At 54.3% G+C, this 19,626-nt stretch overlaps 1 protein-coding gene across 3 annotated transcripts in view; it reads left to right on the forward strand.

Moving 5' to 3' along the window:
• Nucleotides 1-13,823, forward strand: part of FHL3 (four and a half LIM domains 3) — a 30,984-nt gene extending 17,161 nt beyond the window's left edge. For 2 of the 3 annotated variants that reach the window (XM_059830737.1, XM_059830736.1), the window contains exons 2-6: nucleotides 8,905-9,089; nucleotides 9,170-9,344; nucleotides 10,020-10,189; nucleotides 10,371-10,557; nucleotides 11,831-13,823. In XM_059830737.1, the coding sequence (XP_059686720.1) occupies nucleotides 8,934-9,089; nucleotides 9,170-9,344; nucleotides 10,020-10,189; nucleotides 10,371-10,557; nucleotides 11,831-11,982 (840 nt within the window). In that variant the 5' untranslated portion in view covers nucleotides 8,905-8,933 and the 3' untranslated portion in view covers nucleotides 11,983-13,823. The remainder of the gene's footprint in view (nucleotides 1-8,904; nucleotides 9,090-9,169; nucleotides 9,345-10,019; nucleotides 10,190-10,370; nucleotides 10,558-11,830) is intronic. The other variant, XM_059830738.1, reaches the window with a different exon arrangement.
• The last annotated feature ends 5,803 nt before the right edge of the window (nucleotides 13,824-19,626 follow it).

Consider the following 19,626-nt stretch of genomic DNA (forward strand, 5'->3'; position numbering starts at 1 on the left):
AGTATGATGGTTAATGTACGGTCTGCTCAATATGTCTGAAGGGCCTATTCAGCCCTGCACAAGCAGAGAGTTCCTCATTCTTGCCCAATTTTCTAGTTGAAAGAGGAAAACTAAGGGAATTTGTGGATTTGACATTGTCAGACTCTCATGATGTGATTTGTCAAGCACCCACTAGCTGATGGCATTTTTGCCAGGGCTGTTGAGGCTGAGACACCACAAGCAGATGGGAATTGTGTATGTTCCCACCTTGGGGATGTAGTGTGAGCTGATGGTGCAGTCCAACACTGGCAGCCTCTTTGCAATGGCACTGGAAGTGCTGCTGGTGTTATGCCCGCTGACTGCCACAAACAAGAAAAGCTTGAAGATTGTGGGTGCTCACTTTCAGCATGCACTCCCAATGTTTTTGTTATTGCTGTTACCATAATTGAACAGAGTGTATCCTTCTCTTAAATGGGATGACTAATGTGCTTGAGAGGAGAAGGGAGCAGGAGTTCAGAAAGCAGTTGCACGCCTGTTCCTTGCTCCTTTTTACGAATTGATACGAGCAGTCGTTTCCCTGGACTGTGACTCCCGCTCCTCTGATCACACCGAAGCTCCTGTGATCAGTCACGTTCCCTGAAACTTGGCTCCCACATCGTTCTTCCTGTTATGGTCACTCTGGCCATGTCTGCAGCTGCTGCCCTACAGCCAGTTATGAGCTTCAGTAGCAGACTCGCTTGGTGCAAGCCATTGCTGCCCGCAGGCGTCTGCTTGGTCAGTGCTGCATGTGGCAGGGGAAGGTACCTGCGGTGTGGGGCTTGGGCCAGCCTGTCCCTCTCTTCTCCCAAGCCTCTTCAGAGGCTGGCCGGAATATCTTCTGCTACATTTTTAAGCCACAGGTTTCTTAACCGGCTGGTAAAAGGGACTCCATTTGGCTGGGGAGAAGTTTCTGATGTGTTCTGTCTTACTCCTCTGCTCTTGGACTTCCTCCTTCAGTTAAGTGGTCTGTTTCAATCATGACAGGTCCAAGCTGCCCAAATGGTTTCAATTCCTGACGTCCTGTTGAGTGTGCAGAATTTGCTTACTTTGTATACATTTTGAAGAAGATTAACAGCTGATCTCTTGAGCAAACATTCAGCTTTTATGTCAGCAGAATGACACAGGCTGCTTGTTCTGAATGTGTCCGAACAGCTCTGCTGCTGTTAGCTGCGCCCTCTGTCCAAGCTGCCCTCTGAAGAGGGAGGATTTTGTTCAGGACCTGAAATAGTTAATTAACCCTTACAGGTGTTTAGTAATAAGTTTTTAACTCTGAAATTGTTCCCTCCTTTCTTCCTGGGCAGAGTTTTTCATTTTACGGTTGCATAGTAGGGACTCTTAAGCTTCTTTCTCTGACCTGGGGGAATTAACTTTCCCTAAGGAATATAAGTCTAGAGCAAGGGCTGAATTGTCTGTTGCCATTCTCCTTGTCAGCCTGCACTCGGCTGTCCCTCTGTTGGGGACCCATGGGAAGCCTGGCATTTCTCACTGGTGGTGTTTGAATAGATCTTCTGTTTCTCTTCCTCCAAACCACGTATCTTCATGCTCACTGTGTGGATGCTTCAGCTCACAGCTGGATTCAGGGGACCTGCTTGGATAGGAAGGATGTGGGGAGGAAAGGGACAGAAGTATCTGAAAACCAAATGCAAAGCAAGGTCTTGGCCACAAGAAATTACAATTTGAATCTCAGTTGGGCAAACCCGCCTGGTTTTCCACTGTAGCATGGAAAATTGGATTCCCCTGCAACTGCGGCCTCATTAAAAAGAGATTCTTTCTTTAAAGGGTAGAGAAGGGACAAAAGTCCCAGTGTGCACAAATGCTGGCTTAGAGCTTTGTCACATTACCTTGTATGGGGATGCTGCTTTGTGAGAGCCTGACTTACTAGCAGCAGGTTTTCCTTTCACATAGGAAAAGTTTTGGTTTATGTTTCCTTATCTTAGGAGAAAGAATGAGGAATTTAGTACTAGAGGAAAAAGGTCTGTGAACTCATTGGTGTTTTGAAACCAGAGTAGAGTTTTGGAGTTCCTTAGGACCCTGAACTTCCTGACAGCCCCTTGCCCGCTCCTGGTCCTCCTGGTCCGCAGGCACAGCAGCTCAGCTCACGGCCTGGGGGTGTGGAGATTTCAGACCCAGCCATGTCTACTGGAGAGTCTGTAAGCAGACAGCTGACTCTGCGTATGGACTCTCTAAGGTTTGTTGGCCTTCTTGAGAGACCTGGCCAATCATTTATGGTAATTCAAAAAATTTAATCAAACTTTAAAAAATCATTGCTGCTTTCCAGATCTTCTATCTGGTCTGGCAGAATTCAGCAGGTTCTTAGACCAGGCATCAGTGGTCAATTTCCTCCCAGATTCAGGGTTGCTGGTGTTAGGGGGAAACGTGAAAGTGAGCCTGGCCTCCTGGAGATGGTGCCTCCTGGAGATGCATCCCATCACCTCCTCCTCTGTAGAATAATGTCGATATAGAAAATAAATATTAGCATACATATTGTGCCATGTCACTAATGTATAAAGTGATAAAGATGCTTCCTGTCTCTCATCCTGCATATCAGCCTGTTGTTTGAGGCAGAGGGCACCTCTTACTGTGCTTACCAGAGTCGGGCTTTGTCTCTATTAGGTCTTCCAGTGCTCTCATTGCACATGTAACCTCACTCTGCAGCCTCTCCAGCAGCAGGAAGCTGCTTCTGGGTAGGACTGGGCTCCATCCTTAGCAGCACCCTCCTGGAACCCTCTTGCTCCATGGAGGCGGTGCTGCGTGTGAAGGCACTGCTCAGCTTTTGCGTGCCTGCACCTCTGCCTGCGCTGCCGGAACCTCATGTGAGCCCAGCACAGCGGGGGTGGCTGTGCCCTGCACTGCAGCCATTTGCCGTTGCTCACCTTGGACCGGGTGTGCTGTCTCAATCACGGCTGTGCAAACAGTGCAGTGCTTCCTGCAGAGCACCTCTGGGCAGACTGTGGGCTGATATCAGGTGAGATTTTATCAGTTTAAGGGTAAGATCAGACATTTGTGGGACAGTTGTGCTTTTAGCGCTTATCTTGATCTATATGCAGAGCTGTCAGGAGGAGTCCATGTAATGAGGTTTTGTTCTTTGGATGGAGGGCACCTCAGAGATCTCTTCTGAACATTAGGAAACCCTGAATTTGCCATTCTAAGGCCATATTAAAATTGTGCAACAATCTAGGTTTACCTTGTGACTTGTCAGATGCTTTAACATTTCACAGTTTCTGCTACTTCTTCCTCTCAAAGTTGTGGGCATTTTCAGGACGCTGCCTACCTTGCTGAGCAAGGGTGATTCTGAGAGCACTTACTTCATTTGAAATGCAGGGTGTTTCCTCCCAACTGTGCCAGCCACTTAGCTAAATCTGTTGCAGAGTCCAGAGCAGCCCATGACTGCTCTGGGCAGGAGGCTGATCTGCCCATACTTGGGGAAACAACTGCAGTGCAGCTTGCTCAGCAGAGCTCGGTACATGCACATCTGTAAGTGCAACATCCCAGTGGTGGAGGTGGGGGCTGTGTGGCCTTACACCCAGCTGATTCATTTGTCTCCTGCCTCCTCCTCCAAGGCCGACTGCAAGGACCAAATTTTCCCTACGTGTTGCAGAAATGGCCTGCAGTGTCCTCCCGTTGTGCTGGTGATGGGGGAGCTGCCAGGTGAGGTCCGTGGCTGTGCTGACAGTCCCTGTGAGGACTCTGCTGCTCGCTGCACCAGAGCACCCCGGAGCAGCCCTTCATACTTGAGACTTCCGAGCTGTCTGTGAGGAGGCTCAGGTTGGAAGGCAGCTCGGAGGCGAGATCTGAGAGCAGGAAGTGACTCAGTGGTGGTACGAGCAGGCGGGTGAAGGCTTGATGCAACACCACTCCTGAGGGTGCTCCGTGCAAGCTGGATCCCGCTGGGTTATCCTGATAAAACACTTGGCACCTTTCTGGCAAGCTGCCTCCAGCCTCTCACCCAAAAGCAGGATCTCCTTTAACAGCACTGCACCAGGTCCACAGCCGCGCTCATGGGTTTGGGAGCAGAACGAGAGGATACAGACAGAGGCAGCAGCGTGAGGAGGTGCAGAGAAACCCACGTGGCACCCCAGGGAGCTGGCCCCCACCGCCCTGGAGAGCCTGGGGCTTGCGGTGACCCTGAGCGGATCCGCAGAAGCGGTGTCAGGAAACATGGACTGAAAACGTTCCCAACCTAACGGAGGGGCTGGAGCTGCTCCTCAGAGCAAGCAGCTGGTTTCCCTTTTAGGGTCGGTGGCAGGCAGAAACAATTTCACACAGATTCCAGGACCCATTAATGGTTCTGGAAAGCCAACAGGAACAAAAAGTGTTCCTCTCCTCTTCTGACCTTGGAGCACGTTGAGGACTGTCTTCCAAAGCCTTGTCCCTTGACGGTTTCATCCTTACATGGGGAACGCTCGCCTGTCCCAGCGAGGTTGTGCTTTCTCTTCTGCATGTCTGTTTAGGTGTGAACTGCGAGCGGACAAGCTGTGCACAGAGCAGCCCAGGGAAGATGAGAATAGGCAGGAACCTGACAGACAGTCAAAGGCAGGTCTGTTCCTGTGTCCTGGAAAGATTGCTTCCCTAGGAATAGCCTTATGGGTTGCTCTAGGATCACTTCACGGAGCAGCTGGTTGTGACCTGACAACGGACAACAAACTGGTGTGAAGTTACACAGCGTTATAGGTTCACCGTATACATGAGACCTCTCGCTGAACGAGTTCATTGTGGCAGGAATTGTCTCAAAATCTTAAGTGATTGCATGTAGCAGAAAGCCTGGCTCTGGACAGTCTGTACTGCCTCCTTTGCATAATAGCTCCCCAGTTCATAGACACTAAAATTAATGTAATAATCTCCTGGGGCTGTTGCTAAGCCATCTGCTGTGTTGCTGTGGACAATGACACCGGGGTGGTGTTAGGTGCATGTTACTCTCTAATTACAAAGTGGACTCTGCTGTGCGCCCTTGACAAATTGCTGACCTTTCTCATACGTGAAGCTATTCTGAGCTCTGTTCCAAGCTGATCAGATTTGCATCCTGGAGCACTTTAAATGTTGTTTGTGAGAGGAGCTCTTGTTCCCAAAGCTGTTTGTTCATGGGCACAGGAGAGGAACTGAACTTCCTTTCCTCCATGAGCACAACTATATCTGTCAAAGGGAAAGGGTAGGCAGCTGGCAGGCATGTATCTGTTGTTTATTTTTGCCCTCAGACAGCCAGCGAGACAGCTGAGAGAGTACCCCACATCCAGCTCCACTGTCCCCATGTACGAGGGACCTGCTCCAGTAGACTTTGTCCTACAGGGACCACAGCCATCTGGTAATGGGCAAGCAAACACTTTCTTGGAAACCGGAATCCCATCATTTTAAGGCAACACCTTGGTTAGTATTTGAAGGTGTTACTTGCATCAGTCTAGCACACAGCTGATGTTTATAGGGTGGTGCAGACTGCAGAGTATGAGCACACGCTAATTAGCACACATAGTGACTGCCTATGTTGTGCCTTCTAAAGCTGAGCATCAATTAAAGTTTTTTTTTAATGCATTTTAAAACTCCACCTTTTTTCTTCATGAATGGAGACAATTTCCGGAGACAATTTCCAGGTTCCTCATTACAATCACAGTAAGAATTATGGGCTTTTTTACTCTTTCTTTTACTCTATTTCTTTTGTCCCACCTTCCCCTTCTCCATGAACTTGGTCTCTGGCAGTGCCATGTCCTCAGGGGCAAAGATGCAGAGTTTGCTTTGGCGTTGCCTAGGGCTTTGACACCCCTGCCCAGCACTGCATGCTGAGACCGGAACAAAGAGAGCAAACAGCTTATCTAGTACAAATAACCCTGAGCAAACTTCCTGGGCCTGTTCTTTTTTCTGTGGAAAAGGCAGCGCAGAGTCTGATGCCGTACGCTCTCATAGCACTCTTGGCCACGTGACACTCTTGGGACTTGCTCTGCTGGCAGCCCGTGCATCTGCCAGCCCCCTCGGACTCCACAGCTAGGAGAGCAGGAGCTTGGCTTACGCAGCATGCAACAGACAGCTTTGGGGAGAAACTACTCAAAGCGGAGGCCAGCATGGCACACCGCTTTAAGGTCTTCCTCGGTATACCATTTTCAGAGGGTTTATAGGGTTTTCACTTCCTCTTCTGTGGTTGCTCTGTGTTGCACACCCTGCGGTGAAAGCAGCGCTGTGGGGCACCCACCGGCGCTGCCTGCAGGATTGCCGGTGAGTGCCGGCCAAGGGCTTCGGCCAGCACAAGGCTATAGCTGGGGGTCCTGGTGGGCTTGGGAGTGCCAGCTGCCCTTGTTAGCGGAGGAGAGGAGGACTGGCACTGCCAGGGCCATGGGTGACAAACAGCGTTTGGGATTGAAATGTTCCTGGCCTGTCACTTTTTTTTAATCCCTGTTTCGATCATGGTGATAGTTCGGCTGCCCCAGGGGAGCAGGGCTTGTTCCAGCCATGCTACTGCCCTGAGCACTTGCTGTGCAGCTGGTGCTCACACCCCGTAGCTCTCCTGTGGTTTGGTGGCTGGCACCAGCTCCCGAGGGTACGTGTGGGGCAGGAGGACGGTGCACACTCGGGGCAGCAGCGCCTGCCTCGTTGGGGTGGTTCAGGGGTGTGAGTGCCCCAGCAGTTCTTGGTGGGTTTATCCTGCCCCTGAGACACGGGGGGCATGCTGTCCCTTGTTTTGAGTTTGGGGACCAGGGCTCACAGAGGGACAGTGTCTGAGTGAGGTGCAGCAGTGCTCAGGAGGCTGAGTCCTTGTCACTGGTAAAACCCAAGGCTTCTCCCTTCCCTCGCATTTTCCGATGTCCTCTGACCCCGTATTACAAGACCACAGAGATAAAGCGCAGCCCATTGAGCAAACATGGCAGCTCCCCGCTTCGGCGGTACGGCGGCTCCCAGGGTAGGAGTGCTCATTAGAGGCCCTTTTATTACAGACACACCTTGGAAAGTTCCCTTCAACAGGGCTTGGAGGAGGAGGGTTATTAATTTGATTTTCATTCTGTGCCAGAGAGAAAGGTCCCAGGTGGCTTCAGGGAGTGAAGGCGAGTGGGGTGGCAGAGAAGGAGGTGGTGGGTGAAAAGTGGCCAGGAGCTGTGGGGGGCGCAGGAGCTGCTGCCTGGCCAGATGAGCACCTCATGGGGTGCCCCAGAGAAAGGGGGCACTGGGGGGCTAGCCCAGGCTGGGGGCAGAGCTGGGGCAGCAGGTCTGTTTCAGCGCCCTGGCACCCATCCAACTCCCCTGTGCAAACTGCCCCGAGCGCCTGCCCCATCTCCAGTAACGGACTGGAAGTTGCCCAGCCCGGCCCAGGCCACCTTGTTCCACGGGCAGCAAGTCTGGGGCTGCTGGTTAGGGCTCTGGAGGACAGGCTCGGCGGAGCAGTGGCCCCAAGCCCGCGCTGCTCGCAGGGGCATGCCATGGAGCTGCTCCCGCGGCCGCAGCCACGCGCACCAGCCTGCCATGCTGGAGGGCACGGAGCGGTCAGCGGAGCAGGCGATGGCCGGGGCAGCAGCTGGGTAACAAGAGTGTCTGAAAAGGGACTTTGTTCCCCCTCTGTTGGTCACGTAGCCATGTGGGAACACGAGATTTATTCACCGGCAGTCCTATCGGCACATACCAGGCTTGACAACAGCTGGGAGCTGTGTGGCTTGACCAAGAATAGCCCTGGGGAGCTCGCTGCCATGAGTCAGAGCTGTCTGGATCAGCTCCTGCCCTGGAGGCTGCCTCCCAGCGTAAGGGAGACGGCCCTGCGGCCAGGGAGCCTGCGAGGAGGGAGGCGCAGAGGGTGGTGGTAGACTGTAAACTGTAGATTGAGCCCTAATAGCTCTTTCTGAAGTGGGTGGGTTGATGAAGAAAACTGCAGCGTGCGGCACTCTGCAACTGACTGCTCAGATATAATTCCATGGGCTTGTCTACACTTGATAGCAACCTGTATTAAAGAAGGGTGTGATTTTGCAAGTGGAAAACTCCATATTTAGGAATAATCGGGTTAAACCAAACAGAAGGAAGATACTGTTGTTCTGGGATTAGTGCTCCAAAGAAAGCAAAATAGTTCCACAAACCTCTTGTCTGAGAGGGAGACAAGGGGCAATGAGAGACGTCTGATCTCCTGCATGCAAAACCCCAACACCTCTATTGCTTGTAAAACACCCACCCTCCCCAACACTTTCTCCCTGAAGAGTGTTTGTAGTTGGAGCAACACATACAAAACGCTTTGCTGGGATGTGGCTTCATAGCTGGGCACAGTGTGGGGTGCCTGATTTCTGCTTCCCTGGGGAGCAGCTGCTTTAAAGTTCTGGAGAAGTTCCAGAGTTTGAAATGCTGGCAGCTCCATCAGGCAGAGCATCAGATCACAGGCTGTCGGGAGGAATCTTGCCGTTGGTCCAGGGCCATGCTGGTGGCTGAACGTGGGTCTCTGAAGGGCTGCTTAGTAGGCAGATCTCCCTCAAAGTGTCTGGCTCTCTGATGTGACAGTGGACGTGTACCCACACAGCATGTGCACGGTCCTGTTTTGGGTGCCAAATAAAAACTTTTCATGCAAAAAAAGTCTCTCTTTTGGTCATCATTTATGCTTTGCTTCCCAGCAAGAAGGCACACAGTAAGAAGCTGAACTGCATTCTTACATGTCTAGGTTTCTGAGTGGTGCCTAAGTGCTCCAACTGTTGACCTTGAGTATAAACCTGAAGCAAGATTCATCTCAGGTCCTGAATGCGTGCAAGCTTTTTTGGAAGTGCGTACAGCCACAGAGCAGGTGCAGCAGCTCAGGTCCATGTCCTGTCCTGATAGTGGCTGTTTGTTGGCTCAGCACAGGGATTCGCAGTCCTTGTCCTCTGGAGATGGCAGGGCTGTGCAGAGACATCCCAGGAAGTGTAAGCTGATACTGACCCAGCATCTCTGCTGATCTCTTAGCAGGTGAAGGAGGCCCTCAGACTGGCACCATGACAGAGTGCTTTGACTGCGACAACTGCAAGGAGTCCTTGTATGGGCGCAAGTACATCCAGATGGACAATGGCCCATACTGCATCCCCTGCTATGATTCCCACTTTGCCAACACCTGTGATGAGTGCAAAGAGCTGATCGGCCACGACTGCAGAGTGAGTATGGGACCCCGTGGCCGGGCAGGGCAGTTCCCTGGGGCGATCGGTCCCCTCCTCATCTTGGCTGTCCTCCCCAGGAGCTGTACTACGAGGATCGCCATTACCACGAGCACTGCTTTCGTTGCTTCCGCTGTGACCGTTCTCTGGCCGATGAGCCGTTCACCTGCCAAGGCGAGGAGCTGCTGTGCAATGACTGCTACTGCAGTGAGTTCTCCTCCAAATGCATTGCCTGCGAGAAGACAGTCATGCCAGGTAGGAGTGGGCAGAGTCAAGCACTGCAGTTTGTTCCTGGTCCCAGCAGGGTTGGCCAGGGCTGCAGGGTCCAACACTAGGGCAGCAAGGAAGAGAGCTGAATTTCTGCTCTCCTGCTGCACTGTCAGTGCATAGAGTGGGCCAGGCACTTTGCTTGTCTGGCAAGACAGCAGGAGCCCGAGCTGCAATCACCACAGCGGCTGTCTGTTCCCCTTTTCACGAGGAAGTGAGCTGAGGAGGAGATAACAAAGGGTTTCCTGGGCATTTTCTGGTGTGTGCTGACGAAAAGAGAAGGAATGACTGAAGGTGTGTGAGCAAGGAATGACTGAAGGTGTGTGAGCGTCTCTGGAGATGGCCTGAGGCAAGGGAGTGTCTTTGCTTGGCCATTCTGGCACCATCTTCAGATGTAGGTTACAACAGGCGTCTCTGCCGCAGCCTGTGTGCTGCAGCCTGTGTGCTGGTGCTGCGGGCATGTTCCCGCAGACCTCCCCTTGCAGCTGTGGGGTGGGCCTGGGGGCTCCCCTCTCCAGCTGCCTGCTGTCCCGAGCTGCCATGGGGAGGGTAGGCACAGAGCCGGGTGTGCAGGACCGCAGTTTATCCTGCACAGCCACCCATGTCCCCTGTGTGTGCCTGTGCTGCTCCCTCCTGTCACACTGTGCACGGCTCTCTCTGCAGGATCCCGTAAACTGGAGTACAATGGACAAACCTGGCATGAGCATTGCTTCATATGCAGCAGCTGCCAGCAGCCCATCGGATCACGATCCTTCATCCCGGACAAGAAGGATTATTACTGTGTCCCCTGTTATGAGAGCAAGTTTGCTCCTCGCTGCACTCGTTGCAAAAAGGTATGTCTGGCCTGACAGCCTAAAGTCCCTGAGTTCTCTGATCCAGGAACATGTTCCCTGCTCCTGTCTGAGCCCCACCAGAGAAGGGTTCAGGCACCAGCACCCTGGCTAGCCGGTGGTCGTGTGCTGCAGCCTGTTTCCCCGTGCCCGTGTGTTACCAGTGTGTGCTCTCTTCCTGCAGACCCTGACCAAGGGAGGAGTGACTTACCGGGATGAGCCATGGCACAAGGAGTGTTTCGTCTGCACAGGCTGCAAGACCCCTCTGGCTGGCCAGCAGTTCACCTCCCAGGATGACAACCCATACTGCATTAAGTGCTTTGGGAACCTCTATGCCAAGAAGTGCAGCGCCTGCACAAAGCCCATCACAGGTGAGCAGAATGGCTCTGGTTACAGGGCTCTTCCACAGGGCAGGGCATGACCTCCCTGCCCCATTTCCAGACCTGCGGTGACTTCTCTGGGTGAAGCTGCCCTCTCGAGTGCATGTGTGACCCAGGCCCATATGATGCTCATACACATCTCCACCATGCAGGCTTGCTCACGTGTCTCCAGACACTTCAGGCCTCCTGGGGACAAATTCTGGGGAGTGCAAGATGCCCTCAGGCATGTCCCACACAGAAACAGTGGCAGCCGCTTTCTGAGGAACCCCATGCGAGAGGATCTCTTTGTCGAAATGGTCCTAGGGCCACTTGTGTCCTTTCATCTGCATCTTTCAAAGTGGTGGGAGGAATTCCCTCTGCCTGGGGGTAAAGGCTCCCAAAATGATGCATCACTGATCTTGTGTGTCTAGCTTGCCTTGTTTGAGGCTGGTTGCCACGTCCTGTGGAAAGATTGCACACAGACAGGGAAAGCCAGATACTTCCAGCCATAGCTGGAGCAGCAACTGCTGCAGGGGAGTCTGCACCTGTTGTACCTGCCTAAGACAGGGGAAGCAGGGGGTCCTCTTCTGCAGAAACACCTGAGAGGTTCTGGCCTCCTCCCTGTCCTCCCCTACTTGACCTTTCCCTTTGCAACTCGTGTCTCTTGCTGCTGGGAAGGCAGGCAAAGCCATGAATCAGCTGGTGACTCAGAGGATGACTCTGGCTGAGGACAGGGCAGCTCCCGGGCACCCCGCTTCCCGTCTGGTCCTTATCAATTTGTCTCAGTCCCGGGGAGAAGGGGTCACAGCCCACAAGTCCAACCACTGCCAGCAGAGGAAGGAAGCTGCCTGTGGAGCCTCTGCAGAAGCCCGGGCCTCGGCTGGTGGCAGGAGGGCTCTTCCCAGGATTTCACTAGCACTGTCCTTGGAAGGAGCTGCTCCAGGCAGTGCTGCCAGGCGCTCTCCCCACAGCCCCCTCGTTTCCTGTGCCGGTGCAGCTCCACTCCCTGCTCCTCTCTGGGGAGAAAATGGTCTGATGATGATTCTGGTCTGAGGATCTCAACCCTGCAAAATCTCGTGTGAAATCATTTTGGTCCTTTTCTCCCCCAAGAGCGGAGATCCATATTTCAGATGTATTCAGATGTACTGGGGGTGTTTGGGTGGCACAGTCCAGCACCACATGTGAAGATCTGACTTGGAGATGAACAGGCCAAGACTCGGTCTGTGCGGGAAGCTTGTCCTAGTTTCCCCAGGTATTCTAACGCTGCACTCTGTCCCTCCCGTAGGCTTTGGCGGTGGTAAATATGTCTCCTTTGAGGACCGTCACTGGCACCATAATTGCTTTAACTGTGCCCGCTGCAACACCTCGCTGGTTGGGAAAGGCTTCATCCCTGACAACGATGAGATCCTGTGCCGCGACTGCACCAGCGACCTATGAGCCTCCAAGGACACCGTGGGGCAGGGGCTTTCTCTATTCTTCAGGGTCTTTGTGCTGGATACCCCAACAACATTTCAGGGGCAGGGCACAAGGCACAGGAGATGGGGGCTGAGCCCGAACCGCGGTGTGTTCCGGGGGTTCCTGTGCCCCTCCCTGAAGGCTAGAGTATGCTATGCTATGGCTCTGTGCAGAGTCAAAGCTAAATAAAGTTGAAAAAGGAGCTTCAAGACCCCCCCATTATTTACTCTTTCCTTTTGCTTCCTGTCTGGCCAGGCACAAGCTGAGCCCAGCACCCCAGCTGAGCAAAGGGCAGCAGCAGCAGCTTCAGCGTTGGGCTGCTGGATCTGCACGCTGGCAGAACGTATTTGCTCCCCTTGGCACAGTGCTGACTTCTCTCTTTTCCCCATGTGCTTCCCTTGCTCTCTGTGATATAAGGCAGCAGCTCCTGGTCCATGCGGCTTGGCTGTGCTGGCCTGCGTAGCAGATGGCTTTGCAGCACAGCCTTTTCTGTACGTGCAGCTACTGGCCTGTGGCACTGCTTGACCTGAGCGTGAAGGATGCTCTCTGCCCCATTTGGGAGGTTTGGGGACACCAGGCTGGAGTGTTGTCAGAAGAGCATGTGTCCCTCCAGATGGGATCCACCTCCAGACTTCTGTAGCCACCTCACCGTTTGCAGGCCAGACTCTGATCTGCACATCTCCATGGAGGTGCTCTCACTCAGATGTGGATGAGGAGCTCAAATCGCTCGCAGATACGGGGTGTTCTGCTCCCACCACCTCCCTGCCGCATTCCTGTCCATCTATGCTATGATCTCCTGCGGCTGCCTCTGTGGTGTCTGAGCTGGAGCTGGTGGGTATTGGCCTGCTGGTGGTCCCCCCTGAGATGCGCCTGGCTGAGCCCCGGACAATGGCGTGCTGAAGGCTGAGAGCACCAAGGGCTTTATTCCTGCTCCACCCCTCTCATGGGGAACCATGGGACGGGGACTGCCTCACTGAGCCCAGCTGCCAGTGGCACAGGTAACACTGAAGACCTCCCATTAATTCGGGGAGGGGAGCGTTGCCCACAGGCTGTGGCTGCGCTCGGTGGCTGCTGGGAGCGCTGAAGGGGAGGGTCCGTGGGAGCACAGGGCTCCAGCACAGAGGTCAGCTGAGGGGGCAGTTGGGGTGTCCACAACTTGCTCCTGCCAGGGCTGAGTGTCCCCCGCTATGGCGGGCAGAGAGCGGCGGCTCCCCCAGCCACACTCATCCCTCGCTGTGTCCTAAACAAGAAGCAAAGCAAAGGTGGCACCTGGGCTGCCCTCGGGAGGGGCTTTGTATCTCCCAAGTCCCTCCATTGGCCCTAACTGTGCAAAATAGAACACCCTGAGCCATCCTTGCCTGATGGCTGAGCTGGCCCTAGGCCCCACTAAGGCTCCTCTGCAGTGGGGTGCTCATGCCTGCCTTGTCTACATCCCTTTTGCTTCTGTCTTGCTGGGGCACTTACGCTGACCCTGCTTTCCTGCTTAGACAGCCACATGCTTTTCTGAAAGCATTTCTTGTGGGTTTTTTTCCTTTTGTACTCTTTTGTCATGAATATCTGTTATTTTGTAACCAACTGCAGGATGAAGGGGCTAGCCCCCCCCCAGCTTCACTTAGGAACAGAAAATGTTATGCATGTTGAAGTGTTATTAATTCTGTATTCAGATCCTTGTTGAACCCTCGTTTGAAAGCTTTGATGCAGGCAAATCAGAGTTTGTGTGTTTGCTATTCTGAGGAGCTTGGAGCAGTCTCTAGAAGGAAGTGTCCTAAACCTCAGCCTCCTGTGTATTTCCTACGGCTTTCTATAATAAACCGTTTTAGTGATGCTTGCTCTCATGTGTTTCTCGAACCGCAGGCACAGGGCAGAGTGCCGTCTGAATCAGTGTTGTAGCTCTGTGCTCAGTCTTGTCCTCGCCCCTGACCCCATACTGGGAACAGCTGGTCCCCCCAGTGCTCATGCCTCCTCCTCCCCAAACCACACGCCCAGCATCGGCAGTACCAGTCCCGTGGGTTATGGCAGAGGAACAGCAGCTCCCTCTTCCTGCTGTGGGGCTGCAGTGGGTTTCCGGTGCCAGGGCTGCCTGTCTGTCCATGCCTGCTGTCTGTCCGGGCAGGCTCTTCTGCAGGACGGGCCTCAGCAGGACTTGGCCGGTGCTGGTGCTGATGCTGCACGGGTGCGACGCCTCTGGGCTGGCTGTTGGGTCAGGCTCAGGGGCAGCCAGGATGCTGTGCTGCCGCTGGAGCTGGTCTGGATCGCTGCAATACCGAATCGTATCCCGCTGTGCAGACAAGCTTCCTTCCCCCTGCGATACATACTCCCCCGTCCGCACACATAGGCTCTCGGGAGGAGGTTTGGTGGGGAAGTTGCTGTACTCTTCAGTTGGGTAACAGTGGTCTCCTTCTGGCAGCCTTCCCCGAAGCGGTGCGTGCTCATTACTCACTTTTATCAGCCGGGGAGCCATTTATTCCCTAACATCTGAAACTATTTTCCACAGATTCCTTTACATTTACTAACAGCTGCCGCGACTTCCTCTGGGCTTGCTTGCCCCAGCACCCTGCTCCGTTCCCCTTGCACGGCGGCTTGGCTTCTGTGGGTGCTGTTCCGGTGGCACGACAGGCACAGCCCATGGGGCCTGTGTGGGACCGCGGCACTGGTTATATGCGTGCGCTTTCCTGGCTCCTTCGAAGGCTCCTGCTCTGGCAGCTAACGGTGTTTTTAAAGTAAGATTTTTGTTGCTGTTGCTGCCCTGTGACCTGCGCCGGGCTCCGGTTTTGCTGCTGCTCGGCCTCAAAGGGTGAGTGAGCAGCCCCAGCCCGGGAGGTTTCCAGCTGAGGCTGTCCTCTAGCAGGAGCAGCACAGACCCTTGTTTCTGCAGCGCTGTTTCCAGGGATTAACCACAAAAGGTTTCTATACAAAGGGCCCCCAGGCTCCTCTTTCAGCCAGCCTCAAGAGCCTCACGTTTTTAGCCAAAAAAGGAAATGACCCAGCTGCACGTAGCACTGGAACATCTGGATTTTATCCCTGTCATGAATGGGTCATGGCTATGCACGGCCCAGTGCCTGATTTACGGGAGGGGGAGGGTGATGTCATGCACAAACATCCCCCGAGACTCCCAGAGTGCAAGTCTAAAACAGTCATGAAAATATTATTAAGCACAGGCGAACAGCGCAGGGGGGAGGGCAGGGCTGGGGCTGCTGCGCAGGGTGAGGTGGAAACAGGAAAACTCACTGGGAGTCTAGGCCAGCACTGGGGGTGTAGAAAGAGGCCCCAGCATTAACCAAACGCGCCCGAGCTGCACTCGCCTGCACGACCAGCACAGGATCAGGGACTGCATTTGCAGTCCTGATGGGCAGAGCCAGGTCCAAGCCACTATGTGGCCCGGCCCCAGTGAGGTGTCCCAAAAGGGACGCCTTTTGTTTGCTCTGGGGCAGGGCAAGTGCCAGGGTGAGAGCAGGGCCCTGCCATGGGCTGGATGGTGCAGTAGCAGGGGTTGGGCAGGGATGGGGACAGGGACAAGGACAGGGACAGGGACATAATGCTACCTGGTGCCTGGAAGCAGCCTTGTGTCATGGCCCAGGGCACCAGAAGCAAGTTAGCTCAGCGGTGACAACGGCTGCTCACTGCTGGCCATGCAGCGGTGCCCGTGTTGGGCACATGCTAGCCATGTGCTTCGTCCCCTGGAGACGGACACGGCTGCTCCTGGCTCGGGCTTGCTGTGGGCAGCGGTTTCACTTCCCAGGGGTTTGGTCTCTTTCCTGCCAGAGTTTCCCCAGAGGAGAGCTGAGACACTGGTGTGTTGGGTACAGTCTGCATGGCAGCAACGTATGCCAGTGTCCCAGAGCCGACGGGAGCTGCACTGCTGGGGAGCGAGCTCTGCATGCTCCTGCCTGCGGTTGGGCAGGAGGGAAGGGCTAATTTCAGCTGCCTGCTGGGGTTTGCCCCTTTTCCAGCTGTAGCTGCACACAGGTTCAGACATCGTGTCAGATTACTGTCCCGGTAATGCCTTGTCTGAGCTCCCCGAACCGAGCGCGGACCTGCCTTGGCTGCTCCTGCATCCCTCCAGGTGACTGGTCAGGAGGCTGTGCCGGTGCTGGGTGAAGCTGGAGGCTTGGGCTTGGCCCCATGATGGTAACAGGCAGGTCCCCAGGGCAATGGTTGCAGGTCCCAGGGCTGGTGGGAGAGCCAGCTTTAAAGAGTGAATAGCTCTCCTTTGTCTCTAGCATTGGGAGGTAGGGATGTGGTTATAGCCAGGCTGAACCCTGCAGGCATCCTGTGAATGCTCCCCCAGGTCTTTTTTGTTGTCCCTTTGTCCCCACCCTCCCAGCACAGCGCCTAGTGAAGATGCTGGGGAGCTGGGGAAGGAGTAGTAGCTCCGCACAAGTAGTTTTGCTCCCGTCATCCCACCTTTCCTTCCAGAAAAACTGTGTGATGTCCCTCCCTGGTCTGTCTCACAGCCACTGGCACAAAGGCTGCTGCTGCAGCACATGGCACAGGGGGGCTGCGCTGCTGCCCTAGAACGGCACCTCCCAGAGCAACATTCTCCCACCCGAGCAAACCTTCTCACAGGTGTGCTGCCATTTGTGGGGTGAGGAGGAGGAAGGCCACACAGGGGCTGGTCTTGTCCCACCTCGACCCTCCTAATGCTAGCAGCCCAAAATAAAGAGGTCATGTGGCTGGATGGGACATTGCTAGATTTCAACTCCTTCCCTTTCCAGGGATGATGTTTCATGCAAAGGGAAATGGAAGAACACTAAGTTCAGAATCTTATCTCCGTTTTTATTTTTAGACAGGCATTCATGAGGAAGAAATGACGTACTTTGGGGCAGCCTGTAGTGCAAGAGAGTAATTAAAGACAATATTCTTACCTTCGGTATCATTCTCTCCTCAGTGAATTGGCTGTTCCCAGCACAGGATCATGTTTGTCTGCCATAATTAAGCCCAATTTTTTTGTTGTTGCTTCTGGCTTAAAGTAATTTATCATGCACGGTAGAAAAATATGAATAATTTAGTCGTGAGTTAAAATGTAATTATAGCTTTGCATTTGGCAAAGTGGGGGCAAAGCACTGCCATGATCTCTCCTTGGCATTTAGGGTGGATCTGAAGAAGGCAATTAAAATCCAAGTGAAAGTGGAAGGTTGCAGCCACGGTTTCTGTGGGAGGACTTCCACCAGGCTCATGTCACTCAAGCGCAGTCATGTTGTTGAAAGCCTGTCAGGCAACAAAAGTCTGCAGTCCCCAGGTACCAAGGGCAACAGCCCTGACCCATGAGAAACAGAGTGAGGGCTGCATACCAGATCCTACATGCTTATTTCTTCCAGGCATGTTCCAGTTCGGACTCTGATTCATGGCAGTGTAACACTGTTGGACCCTGTCAACTCTGCCAGCTGCTGGCGTCCCACCTGCATGGGATGGGGAGGGTTTTCTCCCCCAGGCACGGGGGCTTGTACCAGGGTTGGGTGCACAGTGCCGGCTGTGGGGCCAGGAGTTCTGCCTGGGCCGGCTGTGATGAGCACGCGTGACAGGGACACCCAGTGGTGCCAAGCCTGGGCATTCTGTCCCTGCCCTGCCTTCAGCCCTTTCCTCAAGCCCAGCTGCAGGAGGTGATTTTACAAGCTGTGTGCTTTGGACAACGACTGCGTCTGGGCTAAGCGACCATGCCTGCGAGACCCCATCTGTCTTACTTCCTGGGGCTCAAGAGTTTTCTCAGGAAGACAAAGTGGAGGCAGGCTTGCAGGTAGGTTGGAGTCACTGCATGCTCTCCCTTGGCTCTCAGCACCCAGTGCTGCATGGGCTGGACACCGGTGCTGCCTGGCCTGTCCCCAGGCAAGCCCTGAGGAGCAGTGCTCCCCAAAAGGCAGGCCTGCTGGGGCCCTGATGCTGCATGAAGGCTGCCTTCTGCTTCCAGAGAGGTCCTGGAACTTCAAGGGTGAATGTTTACTTAAGCAAGTTCACAGTAATTTTGATAAGGGTAATTAAAGCCATGACATTTTCTAAGTACTTCTTCCTGTTTTCTCTGTCCTTGTTGCGTATGTTCTGCAGCAATGCTGCGGCAGAGAGGAAGAGTGCGTGTATGCAGAGAGCAGCATGTGGGTGCATGGCTGAAGGACACCATGCAGGGTGGAGTTGCAGTGTGGCTGCAGGAGGGGGTGTTGTGTGCACGCCCTGTGCTTGCACAGCGGGTATGAGTTTTGGAGCACTTGTCTATGGTTAGGAGGACTTCAGGCACATGTGCTACCAGGCCGAATGCTGTGCTGCGTTTCCGGGAGATGCCAAGGCTGTTTCAGAGTGCATGCAATTGCATTTGTGCATGCATAATACTACGGAAAGCAGCTGGGCTAGCAGTGTTTGGAACACGACTTTTGGGAATCTGTTTAGCTTCCCCCTCCTCCATTCCCCTCTCTCCCACCTTCTGACACCAGCCCAGCCCCTTCCCACTGCTCAAGATTGCCCCGAGGCTGCTGCCTGCTGTGAATGGTTTCACAAGTGTCTCCTCCTTTTAACTTTGCCTACTCCACTTTGCCGTTGCTTCTAGAGAAAGGTTGTTGTGCCTCCAAGGCTGGAGTCAGTCCTGATCCCAAATCCAATGCCAGCATCTCAGGGCAGTCTGTGCCACCAAATACGGTCAGCACTGGGGAGAGCCGTGGGCAGGCCTGGAGGGGCTTGGAAGGCAGCCACCGGGAGGGCTCCTGCCTGCAGAAACCCCCCCGGGCGCTGTGCCCAGCGGGACTGGGCTGGGCTGGGCTGCTGCAGTGCAGGGGTCCAGCTGCTGCCACAGAGGGACAGGCAGGACTCCCAGCAGGTAGGCAGGGCTGTGCAGCATCACAGCTCTCCTGGCTACGAGGCTTTCCTTCCTCTACCAGCAGCGACTACCACACACCCACCCCGGCTCTCTGTGCAGCCTGGGCAGCAGTATATATTGCACGGGGCCCAGCTGCTCCACATAAACCAGCATTTTCTTAGTGACTGCTAACTGAGTGTGATTTAAGCTAATGGCCTCATACAACACAACATTTTCCTTCACTCTGATTTACTAGACCAGGAAGTGTAAGCACTTGCCGTGGTGGCAACCCTTTCCGCCGCTGAAAGCTGCAGAGGACCTTCTGCAAGCAGCCAGGCCTGTGCGCAGGGATCCAGTCCCGCTCCTGGCCATGGCGGTCTGCCTGCCCCTTGCCAGGGTTCCCTCTACAGCCCCTTTTCTCTTTCACCGTCAGACTTGCATCCCCTCCTGCAGAGAGCATGGTTCCAGGGCCTGGCCCTGGGCTGGAGTGCAGGGGGCACCTGGGAGGCGAGGGGGGCCATTGCTGCCACGTCTGCCACCATCCCCCTGCTCCCAGGCTGACATACGCAGGCTCTCAGCAAGACACTCTCTCCCCCAGCAACCATCCCAGGGAGCTGTGCTCTGCAGCAGAGGAGTCCTGCAGTGCAGCGGGCACAGAGACTACACACACCCACCCGGATGGGGCTCCGGGGTCCTGGCCAGCGTGTCCCTGTGGCCTCAGCAGTGAGGGACACACAGTGTGCCACCAGGCCTGTGCCAGAGCAGGATGTCAAGCCTGTTAATAACAGCACTGGTGGAAATGGTGGAAAAAGGGGTGTTGGGGAGCTTTGCAAACCCCTCTGTGGGCT

This window comes from Gavia stellata, chromosome 29, assembly GCF_030936135.1.
Source record: "Gavia stellata isolate bGavSte3 chromosome 29, bGavSte3.hap2, whole genome shotgun sequence".
Taxonomy (NCBI): domain Eukaryota; kingdom Metazoa; phylum Chordata; class Aves; order Gaviiformes; family Gaviidae; genus Gavia; species Gavia stellata.